Consider the following 14,960-nt stretch of genomic DNA (forward strand, 5'->3'; position numbering starts at 1 on the left):
GGAAGTACTTCGACTTGCTTTCTGGCACACCTACCACAAAAACAAATAGACCCCTCTCACGCTCCCAGGTACATTTGATTACTCTTACCTTCTCGGTCGACATAGCTTGCACCTTCTGACTCCTCGCCAGTTCGTCAACAAACGTGAAACGTGAAAGTGAAAGGGTGTTGTATTTACGACAGTGTAACCGTACATTACCTCCAAGCCTGTAGGGGGAGCTCCATAGTGGGCTTTTTGAGAAGTTACATTGTACAAGGTACCAGATATCAACACAGGGGCAGTTACTTACTGCATACATAACCTGTATCTCACATAAGTTTCAAGTTCCTGAAGACCAAACTGTCCAAACAGAAAGACATTATGCCCACTGAAACAATGTAGGTGTTTGTGTTATCTTTGGCATTATCATTTCCTCCATGTAACTCATCTTCCATCTTTCTAAAACAATATGAACAAGCTACAATATTTGATAAAGTGTGAAAATCCCTCCTTAATTAAACTGTTACCCACATCTTTTCACTCACAGAAGGACATTTTTACACTTGGTGTATCATCCTTTAAAATGTGTCTCATGATTCCTGGATTGAGTTCCATAGTTTTCTTATCAAAATACATAAAACTAATTCAAAGGTCTTAACATGTCAGCTTTATTGTCAACATGTCCAAACAGAAGTCTTGCCTCAAAGCTTCAGGCACACTAAAAACATCTTAACAAGCAGCACTACTTCCTCATTTCGACACATTTTAGGGTGAGTGTGTTTGAGAACATGTGCTGTTTAAGGCTTGCATTCAAGGCACACACCGTTTCTTTCTTATAATGACAGTTTTTCAAAATCGGAGGAGCTTTTAGAAATCAAAACTATTAAAGTGATCAGATATAACCTTACTATGATCTAATATTACACTGACAAATATCACGTTGATGCATAATGAGTACTCTTAATACACATAATAGAAATAAGATTTTTAACCCAACTATTTGTCTCCTAAATTTTAACCTGTGCTGCTACTAATAGTATAAACTTGAATACCTCCTCTGCCACCGCTCAGTTAGTGCATGCTTGGACAGACTTTGAACAAAAACTGGTTTTGAAGAATATTGTTCTCTTAAAATTATTCATTTTCCCAAATCTTAGAGGCTCTGTGTGCCCTCATTTCTCTGTGTAAAAGTGAATAAAGTTTCAGTAGAATTGAAACCAATCATAAAGATACATTGCGTGAGAAATGACGCCCATGCTCATGCTTTCCTTGTGAAATGTATTGACTGCAAGCGTCAAACGTCTTTGTGGCATAGGGAGTGGGTGTAAAGAGCCTCGTTGCTACATCATCTCATGCATTCAGTTGAAAATGTTGGTTTACAAATGCTGAAACACTTCACAGAGGAGACACAGTAATGTCCAGTCACATGGTTGTTTATGTGGATTGTTGAAGAATCATGACTAACTTCCTAATTGCTAAACAACCAGACAGATGGAAGGAAACTATCAGCTGTGACCTAAAAGATCTTAGACTGATTCTGATGATTCAGTTTGAAGCTAAATATTCATTTAGCTTAACACTTTGATAGATTAGACTATACATAAGCAGTGGAAAATATAATGACATTATACAAGATGTAATGCTAGTAGGGTATCTAGATAAAGGCTTCCCCCACACTTAACTAGTGTCATCTAATTATTTTCTTCAAAATGTTGATGTTTGTCAGTCCAGCGTGTGTAGGTGAGCAATTTTTGTTATGTTGCCACAAGCGCAGCCAACGTCTATCTCTGCATCCTGTCGTGATTTCCTGTGAAATGTCAAATTTAGTGTGAACACATGTAACAGCTCCTCCATCTGCCAGAAAGTGCAGTGTGAGACCAGATCAGCCATTCAGAGGTCTTTGTTTTGATGTGACGCCTGCTGCGAGGTTTAAAGCAGGAAATTTTGGTGCAAATTGCGGAAGTAACTTCAGAACTTAAAATTTAAGCTTGAGTATAGACATTTGTTGAGATGTGTTGTCTATAAAGAAAGACATTTTTTTTTCTTTTTCTTTAAAAGGAAGAACAGAGCAAAATGGAGGACCAAAAAACTGTGAACTTCATGAGACTCTTATCAGGTAACGGGAAACAAAGTAAATGTTCGTTCCTTCCATGTGAGTCTCAGAGTGACACAACAGTCAGTACCTTTAGTTTCTGTGAGTGTGTTTTGGACGAGCTGGACTACTCGCTTTCTGTACATCATATCTGGTAAACATTTGCAGTGAAGTGTTAGATGAAAAGAGGTGCTGTTATTACTTCCTCTGTTTAGCTGGTCTTTGTCTAACACAAGTCACATCCAAGTCTTCATGTAAACGTGAACGTTTTTGACACTTGAGGCTCGTAAATGAATGCATTTGAATGATCAAGGCATTTCTTTGCATACAGAAGTAAGAGAAAAACAAAAAGAAAAGAGACATAATGTCAAAGTTTTACATATCAGAACATAGCAAAAGATTATCTGGTCCTTATCAGGTCTTAAAACAACACAAATTAAGACAAAATGCGGAAGCAGCATGCAAAAAACTAGACACACCCAATGATTCAACAGCTTGTAGAACCACCATTAGCAGCTATAACTTAAAGTAGGTGTTATCTGTACGATGTTATCAGTCTCTCATCATTTTGGAGGAATTTTTAGGTTTGAGGGCTTTTATTAGGCAACACCTTGATTCTTTAATTTTTCAGACATTCTATTATAGATTTGCTGCTGTGTTTGGGATCATTGTCCTGTTGATGACCCAGTTTCAGCCAAGCTTTAGCTGTCTGACAGATTGACTCTAGAATACTTTGGTATCCAGAGGAGTTCATGGTGGACTCAATGACTGCAAGGTGCCCAGGTCCTGTGGCTGCAGAACAAGCCCAGATCATCAGCCCTCCACCACCGTGCTTGACAGTTGGTATGAGGTGTTTATGCTGATATGCTGTGTTTGGTTTTCTCCAAACGTGCTACTGTGCATTATGATGTTCAGTCTTTTTCTAATTGTGCTGTCATGAATTTTAACATTTAACATGCTAACTGAGACCTGTAGAGTCTGAGATGTAGCTCTTGGGTTTTTGACCTTGGGGTGAACTTGCTGGGACGTCCACTCCTGGGAAGATTGAAAGCTGTCCTGAATGTTTTTCACCCGTGAATAATCTGTCTCTCTGTTGAATGATGGACTCCAAATAGTTTGGAAATGGCCTTATAACCCTTCCAGCAACAGAATGATGGGCAGCAACAGTTGCTTCTCAAAGATCATTGCTGATGTCTTTCCTCCTTGGCATTGTGTTAACACACACCTGAATGCTGCAGACCAGCAAACTGACAAAACTTCAGCTTTTACAGAGGTTCTTAGACTTTCTGATTACCAGTTAATCAACGCTACAATTTCATTAGCAGCACCTGGCTGATGCTGACCCTTTTAATTTGTATGGAAGCAATAAGGGTGTACTTTTAACACACTGTTTCTGCATTTTGGCTCAGTTTTTGTTAAATAAATAATGACACCATGTAGTTTGCCATGTGTTCGTCATCTGCGGCTGCATTTGCTTCATAATAAGACCTGGTCAGGAACCAATATGTCCTGATATGTAAAATCTCTCTTTTTAACATAACTGTATAAGTTCACATGTCCATGATCATTGTGTATTACATATTAAATAAACCAGACTAACAGAACTGAAATGACTAAAGATGTGGTGCTTACTCTTATGGCGCTTTTTTCTAGAACATTGGAAAGAAAAAAGGTTAACAAGTGAAGTCCTTTTTGAAATTATCTTGAGGTTAGTTTATAATGAAATAGCCCTTTACTGAAGCCTCCTGTCAAAAAGTGGTGAAGCCATTCATGCTTATTTGTTGTGTTCAACACAGATGAAAGCACTCGGTCCACCCAGTCTTCAGACTCCTGTGAGTACTATCAGACAGAGATATTTGACCTGCTGCCCAGTATCCAGGCTTCCCGGCCTGAGCAGAGCAGAAATGGTCCTTTGGAAGCCAACGAGGCCTACAGGGGTGGCTCTGGACCGGCAGAGGGCATCAGCCATGGCCACCTCTCCAGAGGACCCAGAGACAAGGCATCTTTGCAGCCACTCAGAAACTTGCCGATGTGTATGCAGGGGAAGAGACAAGCGAGGTGGGAAACTTCATCAAATTAAAGCTTAATTTGACTTTAAAGCTCAAAAAGTTCATGCTGTAACACACAGTATTTTATAAAACACAATATCAGTTTCCAAAAAAGTTACCCTCTGTGTAAAATACTAAATAAGAAGAATAAAAAGATTCTCACTTCAACTTTAAATCTAATCTAACTATTTTAAAAAAAGGTTTACCACAGTTCTGCATCATCGGTATTTGGTAACTGAGGACACTGATAAGAGCCCAGCTGTTCAGGATTTCATAATTCTGATGGTTTGAGATGGGAAAACAACTCAGGTTCAGAGATCTGGACAAGCTCAGAATAGAAGTAAAAAAGGCAATGATTAAAGCAGAGGTTATTCATATAAATTCAGCCACTGGAGATATCTTATCAGATAGAGAGCAGGCAAACAGGCCCCAAAAAATCCAAAAAAGCCCCAAAAGTCTCAATGAGTTCTGTATTACAACATTGGCAGGAATTAGACAAACACTTAAAAAGATACCAAAACAAAACGAGCGATAGGCTGAGGCAGAATGGCTGGAACGCAAGATGAACGTCTCCAAGACACTTTTACATAAGAAGAACTGAAACGGTGGGGGAAGGGGTCTCAACTGAATGACTGATTACAAACAGGGGTGTACAGCTGGATCGTTGTCTGTATGGCTCCAAATCATTCAGCATTAATGATGTTTAAATTAGTCATGTCTAATAATGTTTGTTTTTAAACTGTGTGCAGACAACAAACCGTGATCCATGATTTCCTTTAAGAATATCTCATTTAAATCAATCTGACAACAGGAAAGTTTCCCTTTTTGCTTCAGTACATGTAGAGTTTTTCTTAGGCCCAGAGAAGGTGGAGATTTTTTTGAATATGTTCTCTTTTTTATCATGTTAAATTCTAACATTTAAGATTTATATGTAGATACAGCAACAAGCTATTTTCATTGACAGTGGTCTCAGAAGTAGTCCCTGAGCCCATTACCACAACAGTGTCGGTTTTTGATGGCGTGCTCCCTGAAGGCCTGACAACTACACCCATTCAGGTCTGGATTTCATCCCTGTCCCTATAGAAAAGGATTTCTCCAGATTCTCTAAATCTCTTGGCATTATTATTGTAGTCGAGGAAATCCTCACAGTTCCTGAGGTCCTATCCAATCCAGTTGATCATCCTGTGACCCTTTGAGTGATTCCTAGCTTTTAGATTTAGAGATTTTCATAATATACAGTCATTCTCATTTACTTTGAAGAGCATATTGAAGAGCATAATAGGGAGAATATTGTAAACAAATTTAATGAATTCTATATAAATATCGGACCCAAACTAGCAAATAAAATCCTAGTAAGCAACAGCAATGACTCTGCAAACTCCAAAAACCATTTTTCTCACAGATGTGAATGAGGAAGAAATTAAAGCGGTGGTGAACAAATTAAAAAATAAATCCTCTATGGATAGTTTTGACATAAATATGAGAGTAGTAAAAAAAATAATCAATAATATCTCAAAACCATTAACTTATATATGCAACCTTTCCCTCCAAACTGGAAAGTTCCCAGAAAAAATGAAAATTGCTAAAGTAATACCACTTTTTAAAAGTGGAAATAAGCACATCTTCACAAATTATAGACAAGTCTCTCTTCTACCCCAGTTCTCAAAAATGTTAGAAAAATTGTTCAACACCAGACTAGAAAAATTTATTGAGAAACATAAACTGCTTAATAATGGACAATACGGATTTAGACCAAAGAGATCAACCACAATGGCAATCATAGACGCTGTAGAAGAAATGCAATAGACAACAAAAAGCACGCTGTCGGAATTTTCATAGACCTGAAGAAAGCATTTGATACAATTGATCACGGTATCCTACTCCAAAAATTAGAAAAATATGGCATACGGGGAGTGGCCTGGAACTGGATTAAAAGCTATTTAACAGAGAGACAGCAATTTGTGAAGTTGGGTGAGTTTGAGTCTGAACGAATGGGCATTGTTTGTGGTCTGCCTCAAGGTATACTGGCCCCATTACTGTTCAACTTATACATTAATGACATATTTAAGGTCTCTAACGTACTAAAAATGGTATTATTCGTGGATGATACAAATTTATTTCACTGTGATGAGAATTACAGTAAGCTAATAGAAGAGGTAAATCATGAATTAACTAAAGTACAAACATGGCTGAATATGAATAAATTATCACTCAACCTAAACAAAACAAAAGTTATCACATTAGAAAAAGATAAATCAGCAATTAACATAAATGGTACTGAAATAGAGAAAGTAGCCGAAATCAAATTCTTAGGAATCACATTTGATAATAAACTGAGCTGGAAATCACATATCAGACATATACAGAAAATGGCAGCAAAAAATATTTCAATAGTGAACAAAGCTAAATATGTTCTAGAGCCTAAGGCTTTGCATATATTGTACTCCTGCCTGGTATCGCCATACTTAACCTATGGAATTGAAGTCTGGGGAAATAACTATAAAAGTTCGCTTCAGTCCCTAGTAACAATACAAAAGCGAGCAGTAAGAATCATTAATAAAGTGGGTTACCTTGAACACACAAATCCATTGTTTCTGCAGTCCAAAATATTAAAACTACAAGATTTAATTGATTTCTATACAGCACAGCTATTGTTCAAAGCAAGTAAGGAATTATTACCGACAAATATACAAAGAATATTTTTAAAAAGAGAAGGTAACTACAATTTGAGGGGCTGTGGAAAATTCAAAGTACCAGCAGTGAGGACCACGAGGAAAACCATGTGTGTCTCTGTATGTGGCGTCTGTCTGTAGAACAGTCTATGTGCCAATATTAAACAATGCCCATCCATTCACCTTTTCAAACTAAGATACAAAAAAATTATATTATTAAAGTACAGTGCGCAAGAAGATCACTGCATACAACAGTAAAATATGTTATAATCAGTTACTCACAGGCCTTACCCTTGGGGTATTCTTATTACCATTGCTGGTATTTTTTAAGGAAGAAGAAAGGGGGGAAAAGAAATGTATGTATATATGTATGTATGCATATATATATATATATGTACATGTGTATGTATGTGTGTATGTGTATGTATTTTTTCCTTTTCTTTTTTGCAACTGTACTATGTACACACATTATGGAGAACAAATGATGTAAATGGCGACGGGCTTATTATTTATTAAGAACTGAATGGGGGTGGGAATCTATAAGCTTGTCTTCATCCCACTCCTTTCCAAGCTTATTTGAATTTGCACAAATACTTAGCCGCTTGTTCTGTATATTATTTTTGCTTGGAATAAACTCAACGAAACTTTGACTTGTAAAATCCACACAGTCAGTCTAGCATTGAGTGTTTTCTGGCTTGAATTTATGTTTAGTTTTTGATTGCATGGTATTTTATTAAAGGTATTTTAGTGGTTATGGTGCTACTTTGTTATGTTTAGATAAAAATGGCATTAATTTAACATTACATGAATGCTGCTTCCCAGGGAGAGGAGGAAGATGCAAATCAGCAATATTGGTTTTTGGGAGTCTTGGAGCCGGAGCCAGAGCATCAACAGGAAGAGGGTGGGTACTCATGCGGGTGAGGCGTTGTCCGGCCTGTTGCCATGGCAGCACACACTCCACAAAATCGAAGGTAAGACCAGACCAGAAGTACATTTGCTGTACATATACTTGAATATTTTTATAGTTTTAGGGATAAAATAATATTGCCTTGCACTTTTACTTGAGCTTCTAACCTTCAGCAATCTGTTCCAGGCAGGTTTGGAGTGGGCGTGAAGGCCTATTTTGTCTTCCTCAGATACCTGATTTACTTGAACCTGCTGCACTGTGTTTTCATTGGTGGATTCATTCTGGGGCCCACAGGATTTTATGGCAGAGGCAACGGCAGTGGTGAGTCAGCTGTAATGACAGACAGCAGTGGATCAAACACCACTACAATTTGACTGAAGATAATCCTTCTCTGTGATTTCACAGAACCGCTGAGATTCAAAGGAAATGACTCAGTTTTAGATTTCGTCCTGGGATCGGTAAGAGTTTTTATACTTCTGAATGTGTACTATTTGTTTTCCATACGTGTTTCTTATAATCCTTACTTATCTTCTGTTTTGCGCAGGGTTTTCTCGATCGTTCCCCTGTTTTCTTGGGCTTTTACACTCGTGGTTCACTCAGTTTGCCCTGCCTGAATACACCTCTGTTGTACATTGCTGGAATCCTCACCATCCTCTTCCTCAGTATTGTAATGGTGGTCCGGAGGTTAGTGATCAATAGCAAAGCCATAAAAAATGTTTCCAGACAATTTTCATTATATTTGCACACCTCTTACAGAACAACAGTCGGATACAAGCACACCTGGATGGTTGGAAAGCGTTACAGTGTGAATGTAAGCTTTAAGATCTTCTGTGGCTGGGACTTCACCATCCAGGACCCTGCGGCTGCCAAACTCAAGAAGAGTTTCGTCAGAAATGACCTCAAGGTAAAAGGACACACACTTTACCTGATCATCAACCACACATGTTCATTTATTTGTTTTGGCTGCAGGCCCAATGCTGGCAAAGTCTCAGAAATTATGGACAAAATATTAGAGGTGTGTCTCTGTGTAGGGCAACAGTTACCCAACATCACACATCTAATTAGGGTAACTGGCAACAGATCGGTAAGGAGATTTGGTCGATGTCGTTGTCTACGCCACATGATAATGTGTTATGGCAACCATTGTCAGTGTACAAAATGCATCACTGCATCCACAAATGTTCAAGGAGAACTGCGGTATTTTCAACATTAAGCCTCTTTTTTGAGTCGTCTGCAATGTTTTAGAACCCCCCTCACCGCTTTTTTGATGTTTTGCCATTCTGAAGCAGGTTGAGAAGAATCAAAATTAGGCAAATACCGGAGACAGCAGTAAACATCAAAAAAGCGGTGAGGGGGGTTCTAAAACATTGCAGACGACTCATAAAAGAGGCTTAATGTTGAAAATACCGCAGTTATCCTTTAAGTTAAAACTCTAGCAGGTGAAAACTGAATGAATGAATAAATTAATAAATAAATAAAGTTTCATAAAGACCCTCCAACTTCCCTGGGTTAGAGTGCTTTCTAGATCAATTTAAGCTATGTCCTCTGTCTGAAGTGGGGAGAGGCCTTCCAGTTTGTTGTCAGTTCAACAGTTAAAAAGTGGAATGGTTTTACATTAGTGTGCGTGACAGATGTGCAAGTAGTTTGCACATCTGTGAAGGCACCACTAGCACTAACAACAACAATGTGTGAAATATAAATAAGAACAGACTGCAATGATTTGCATATCTCATATACCAATAAAGGATTCACCACTAAAAAGTTGGGACATGTTGGTCATGTTTACCACGGTGTAGCATCCCATCTTCTTTAAACATCTGGGAACAGAGGGGTCCAGCTGTTGGACTTTTGGGAAAGGAATGTTTTCCCATCATTGTCTGATATAGGATTCTAGCAGCTCAACAGCCTTTGGTCTTTTTTGTTGTCTTTTGTGTTTCGTGATGCTCTAAATGTTTTCAGTTGTTGAAAGTTCAGCCCAGCACCTGGACTCTTCTACTATGAAGTATTAGTATTGTCGTGCTGAAATATGCAAGGCCTTCCCTGAAAAAAAGCATCTAGATGGGAGCGTAAGTTGCTCTAAAACCTGTATAAACCTTTCAGCACTGATGGTGTCTCTCCAGATGTGCAGGTTGCCAGTTCCACAGGCACTAATGCACCCCCATACCATCAGAGAGCCAGTCCCAACTTTTTTGGAAACAGTGTTGCAAGTGTGCAATAGATGGCAGTTTGTATAGTTTTCCTCACATTTAGCATCCTCTAAGAGCTACGCTCTGGCACATTATCCTGTATTGAATTGAAATATATGGTTCAAGGAATGTTACGTACAATCTACAATCTTACAAGATGGTTCTTCTGATGCTGTTCTGGAGTCTTTGGGTTGTGAAAACTGATTGATTTTAACACTGGTGCAGTGAAAAAACTTAAAAAGCCTTCTGTTTCTCTGTCGCAGCTCTTTTTAGAGGAGCAGAGCTTCTCCTTGCGGAAAGCTCAGAGGACACTTGGACAGAAGGTGCGTCTCTACCTGCTCAGGTTCATCCTCAACTTGTTTGTTTTGTCTCTGCTGGGTGGAGCCTTTTATCTCATCTACTTCTCAACTAAAAAATCCCTCACAGTGGTAAGGATTTGATCCTACAGATATTGTTTTGTTACAGGGTGTAATTAAATATTAGATTTGTTAAATAACTTTTCATGTGTGGCTGTTTTTCTTAGAGCACTACTGCTTACCACTGGTTGGTCAGTCTGGTACTTCAATATCTTCCTCCCATCTCCATCAGCTTCGTCAACCTAGTTCTCCCGCACATATTCCGTAAAATTTCGTCTTTCGAAGATTACTCCTTCACCATTCAAGTGAATGCCACTCTTGTGAGGTATGATGCAAAAGTAGATAAACACCTGTTGTGCACAGTGACAAACACACTTGCAAAGGTTAACTAAGTTTTCTTTATTTTCAGGAGCATCTTCCTAAAGCTGGCTTCTCTGGGGATCTACTTGTATTTCATCTTCATAAATGTGAGTTGAGAGTAAAACTTCTTGTTTCGAGTAAACTGAGCTCAGACACAGAAGCACTGTCCTTGTTACGTGTCATCTTTGACCCAGTTTTCTTTTTCTTATTCATGTTTCTATCTGTAGCTGTCTTCTTCATGCTGGGAAAACCAGTTTGGCAGAGAGATGTACAAGATGTGCATTTTCAACTTCCTCGCCACATTCTGCAATGCCTTTCTCTTTAACTACCCCAGGAAGTGGGTTTGTTTGAGATCAACAGTCTCTTTCTTTCTTAGTCATGAATGTTGTGGTTTGAACGGAAACATAGTAGGTGCTTGATGTCTCTCCTGAGCTCATTATAGAGATCAATATAGACTCATTTTCTGTTAATGTGATCTGAATAAATATCCTTCCTCTCTTCCCTCTGTTTGACAGGCTTTTGCATGAGAAGTACCCTAGATCTTTACTGGCTCAGTTGTCCGGGAAACAACGTTTCCTGATCCCTTTCAATGTGCTAGACCTAGTATATGGTCAGACTGTGTCTTGGGTTGGAGTCTACTACTGCCCTCTGCTGCCTCTGATAGGAACTGTCACGCTGCTGGCCACATTCTACATCAAAAAGGTTGTCTGAAACATGAGAGTTTTTTAATGTAACTACTTTAGCTTATCTTGCTTGTCATTAAAAAATGAAAGCCATGCTTTGTGTCAGGAAAGCAAAGAAGAGGATCCAACTAAACAGGATGTCACAGGCAGGAAATATAGCTAAAAAGCTTAGCTGAACAGTTGGATAAGTAAGTTGTGGTCGATGGGTGATCCGACTGGAAAACTGAGGATCTCTAGTGAGTGAAAGGGGTGATACATGAAAACAGAACTCAATTAAAGATGACTTGTTATGCCTTTTTTCACAAGTTGGCACGATTACGTGAGGCCTTGATTAGAAATGCGTGACATGCTTAGGTCAAAATACCACAGAACGACTGTACAGCAGCTCCTTTTTCCACAATGAATTTCCATCTCCGTTGACCTGTTTTGGTTGTGTAGTGATGCACACAGTCCTTAGTTTGTGTCTAAGACGCACTAATGAAGTAGATGTGTCTGTCTCTGTCTCACTGTGTGTCTTCAGTTCAGCGTCCTGCGCTGCTGTGTGGCAGAGCAGCGGATGTTTCGAGCGTCCAGCTCCTCAGTTTTATTCCACTTCATGTTGCTGCTGGGTCTCCTGATGGCTGCAGCCACACTGGGCTACAACCTCTACCAGCACAAAGACATCAACATGTACTGACCTTTCTGGAACTCTTTTAGAACTCGTTTTTTGTCTTGGTACAACTGTCCAGCTACAATTTATTTATTTTTATTGAACTTTTTAGCGCTAGAAGGACAGATTTGCATGTCTGCTCTCTGCTCCAGGCACTCCTGTGGTCCTTTTGGAAACGGAGAAACTGTGTTTAATGTGACAGGAGTTTGCGTGGAAAGTCTTCCCAGCCCAGTCCAGACCACTCTCCGCTACCTGGCCTCTGAGGCCTTTGCCCTGCCACTCTTGCTAGCTGAGATGTAAGTATGCAAAGTAACTGCAGATTTAAAAATACCTGTGCAGTATATTGATTTCCATTTTTCTTTTTAAATGTGCTGTTTATCAAATATGACATGAATCACACTCCTTCCTCAGCATCATCTTGACTTCATATGTGTCACGGAAGCGTGCCAATCAGAAGGCCATTGAGAGACTAAAGGACATGCTGGTTATGGTGCGTACCTTCAATCAAACAATGTGTTTGAAAGTTTCTATATTTCTGCAAAATGAGCCCAAATACCATCAAACGTGCACTGATAATGAACAGTCCTAAAATAAAGACGACACTGTTAATTATTAATGATAAAAATGATCTAATATTACATATCCGCGAGTGGTAAAATGTTATGACTCGATGGATTAGCAGGTCATTTAAAGGTGAAATCTGAGACGGGTGTTTTCATTTAGGTGTAAGAGGGCGTCCTGTTTTGTATGAAGGTTAGGGATCTATCAAAGTCTGATCTTCACAGCACAGAAGTGTGTTTACAGAAGTGTGTTACATGTTGAAGAAAGGGAAGTTACTGAGATCTCAGACCTCAGGTTGGAAAAGATTTTAAAACCACCTCAAGAGTCAGGCAGCTTGAATTCACACCCAGGCAACTTGTGTACAACCTTTTGCCGCTTGTTACTCTGTAACAGGATTATCTGTGCTATTTTTCTCTTGTTTGTTTGATTTGGCTCTCTTTTGGTACTTTTAGGTCTTGTGTAAAAAGCAGATGATGTTTTAGGTCATATTTATGCAGAAAAATGATTGGTTCAGAAACTTTCAAGCACCAACAAATCACTTACTGCAAGACGATAAGAAAACATGCGAGTTACACCCATTTTACTTGGCTCCTGTGAGGTTTGTGTATATCAGCATCTAATGTGTTTCTTCTTTCTTCTGTGTGTGTTCACATTGTGCCTGTAAATTTGTATGATTTCCCCTACAGAGCAGCTCAGATAAGCGTTTCCTGGTGAAGCAGCACGCCACCATGCTGAGAAATCGTAAGAACACAAGCAGAGTCCGTTCTGCAGCAATCGAAGAGGACGCCCCCCTCAGTCCTCGAAAAGACGCTCCTCCTTATAGCTAAACTGATTTATATGCCGTGTCTGTCAGCAGACTTTGGCTTAACGTTAAAATCCTGGTCAGGGTGACCACAGCTGGCAGGAGGCCTGAAGTGATCAAAAACTAAGAAGTTAGCAGTGTTGTATAGTAACGAAGTAAAAATACTTCACTACTGTACTTAAGTATATTTTGGAATACTTTGTACTTTCCTCGAGTTTAAAATTTTTTGACAACTTTCGCTTTTACTTCACTATATTTCCGAACTTAATTGCATACTTTTACTCCAATACATTTTCATTGTTCGGTTTAGTTACTCGTTACAAAAAAGAGAGAGAGAGAGAGAGAGAGAGAGAGAGAGAAAACACAACAGTGTTTTAAATTCTATCTTACAGAAACTCCCCTTTTTTAGGTTTTAAGGTAGTTTTACAAAAAAGGTCTTCCTCTTCAGAGGAACTGAGTTATTTTATTTATTTTTTAGAAAGGTTTACAAAAGGGGTTTCAAACTCGACTCCCTCTTCAGATGCCAGATAAGCTTCAGTTTTCTCCTATTTTTTTCTTTGAATTTAGTTTATAATGATGGTAATCAGAGTAGCAGCCTCTTTTGTTTCATTTTTTTCTTAATGGTGTAATGTAGGCCTCATTTTCAGCACTGACCTTACTTGAAGAAGAAAAACTTAAAGGTTCACAAAGTTTGTATTTTCTGTCTAAACCTGGTCTAAATGTTGCCTGCACTTGGTTGTGTGTAGATTTTAAGTTTATTTGACCTTCAAAGTTCAAACTGCATTTGCCTTGTTTACTTTTTACTTATACTTTTCATTACATTACTTAAAGGTGGGGTCTGTGATGTTTTCTGGAGCATTTTTTATCATTTTGTCTGAAAACCTCCTCACGACATTGCACCCACTAAAATAGAATGTTTGGGAAAAAAACAAAATATTTTAGTCCATTGTAGAGGGTGTAGCAAGAGGAAATGTCTGACCAATAGAAGTAATGATGAGAGTTACTTCTATTGGATTCTGACACGCCAATCAACCGTCAGCCCCCCTCCCCCCTCCCCCCTGCGCGTTCACAGATACATGACTCGTTCATGTGTTTTGAAGGCGTGGTTTTGAGGGGTGGGCTGAAGGGAGAGGCAAGGTTGTGTATTTTCAAAAATATAGCTTGCAGGAACCGTTTTTCCAAGATCTCATACCCCACCTTTAAGTACATCTATTTTTACAGTAATTCTCACACTTAAGTACAAGACGTTTCGGATACTTTAAGACTTTAACTCAAGTAACATTTCAGTCAGTCACTTGGACTTTTACCAAAGTCATATTTTGGAGGGGTACCTATACTTTTACTTGAGTGTGAGATTTCAGTACTTTATACAACACTGGAAGTCAGACTGATGAACTCTACTTTTACAGATACAATAATTACAAAGATAAGAAATACAGCTATGACCAGTATTAATGTGACCATCATGTGATGTATTGTGTTGCTTTTTATGTGACCGATAAGTATTTTGTCCTTGTGAATGTGTAAAGCTTTACTAATACAATTTGTATATAAACTTTTTATGTGCTTAATATATTCATACAACCAATAAAACTAGTATCATTCATGAATTTAAATTCCCCATACTGAAGTGACTGTGAATGTTTTGTTTTTTTTCCTGATTCA

At 38.6% G+C, this 14,960-nt stretch overlaps 1 protein-coding gene across 2 annotated transcripts; it reads left to right on the top strand.

Annotated features, from left to right (window-relative positions):
* Positions 1-1,849: 1,849 nt before the first annotated feature.
* On the top strand, positions 1,850-14,274 carry tmc8 (transmembrane channel-like 8). Of its 2 annotated transcripts, XM_075463630.1 has the most exons (16): positions 1,850-2,095; positions 3,868-4,129; positions 7,614-7,762; positions 7,885-8,019; positions 8,104-8,156; positions 8,243-8,382; positions 8,455-8,602; positions 10,148-10,312; positions 10,408-10,565; positions 10,650-10,707; positions 10,828-10,937; positions 11,116-11,302; positions 11,804-11,952; positions 12,085-12,228; positions 12,344-12,422; positions 13,180-14,274. In XM_075463630.1, the coding sequence occupies exons 1-16, from the start codon at positions 2,053-2,055 to the stop codon at positions 13,318-13,320; spliced, it is 2,121 nt and encodes a 706-aa protein (XP_075319745.1). In that variant the 5' UTR covers positions 1,850-2,052; the 3' UTR covers positions 13,321-14,274. The 2 variants fall into 2 exon arrangements, with proteins under 2 accessions (XP_075319745.1, XP_075319744.1); XM_075463629.1 differs by having other exon boundaries at positions 8,243-8,602.
* Positions 14,275-14,960: the final 686 nt, after the last annotated feature.

Source organism: Odontesthes bonariensis, chromosome 4 (genome assembly GCF_027942865.1).
Source record: "Odontesthes bonariensis isolate fOdoBon6 chromosome 4, fOdoBon6.hap1, whole genome shotgun sequence".
Lineage (NCBI taxonomy): Eukaryota > Metazoa > Chordata > Actinopteri > Atheriniformes > Atherinopsidae > Odontesthes > Odontesthes bonariensis.

Bases quoted from the DNA above. Each gene is read 5' to 3' on its own strand.
- tmc8 (XM_075463629.1), top strand. From the start codon at position 2,053: ATGGAGGACCAAAAAACTGTGAACTTCATGAGACTCTTATCAG. The intron at 8,020-8,103 runs GTGAGTCAGCTG...GTGATTTCACAG, and splicing joins TGGCAGAGGCAACGGCAGTG to AACCGCTGAGATTCAAAGGA. The intron at 10,938-11,115 runs GTGGGTTTGTTT...TCTGTTTGACAG, and splicing joins CTCTTTAACTACCCCAGGAA to GCTTTTGCATGAGAAGTACC.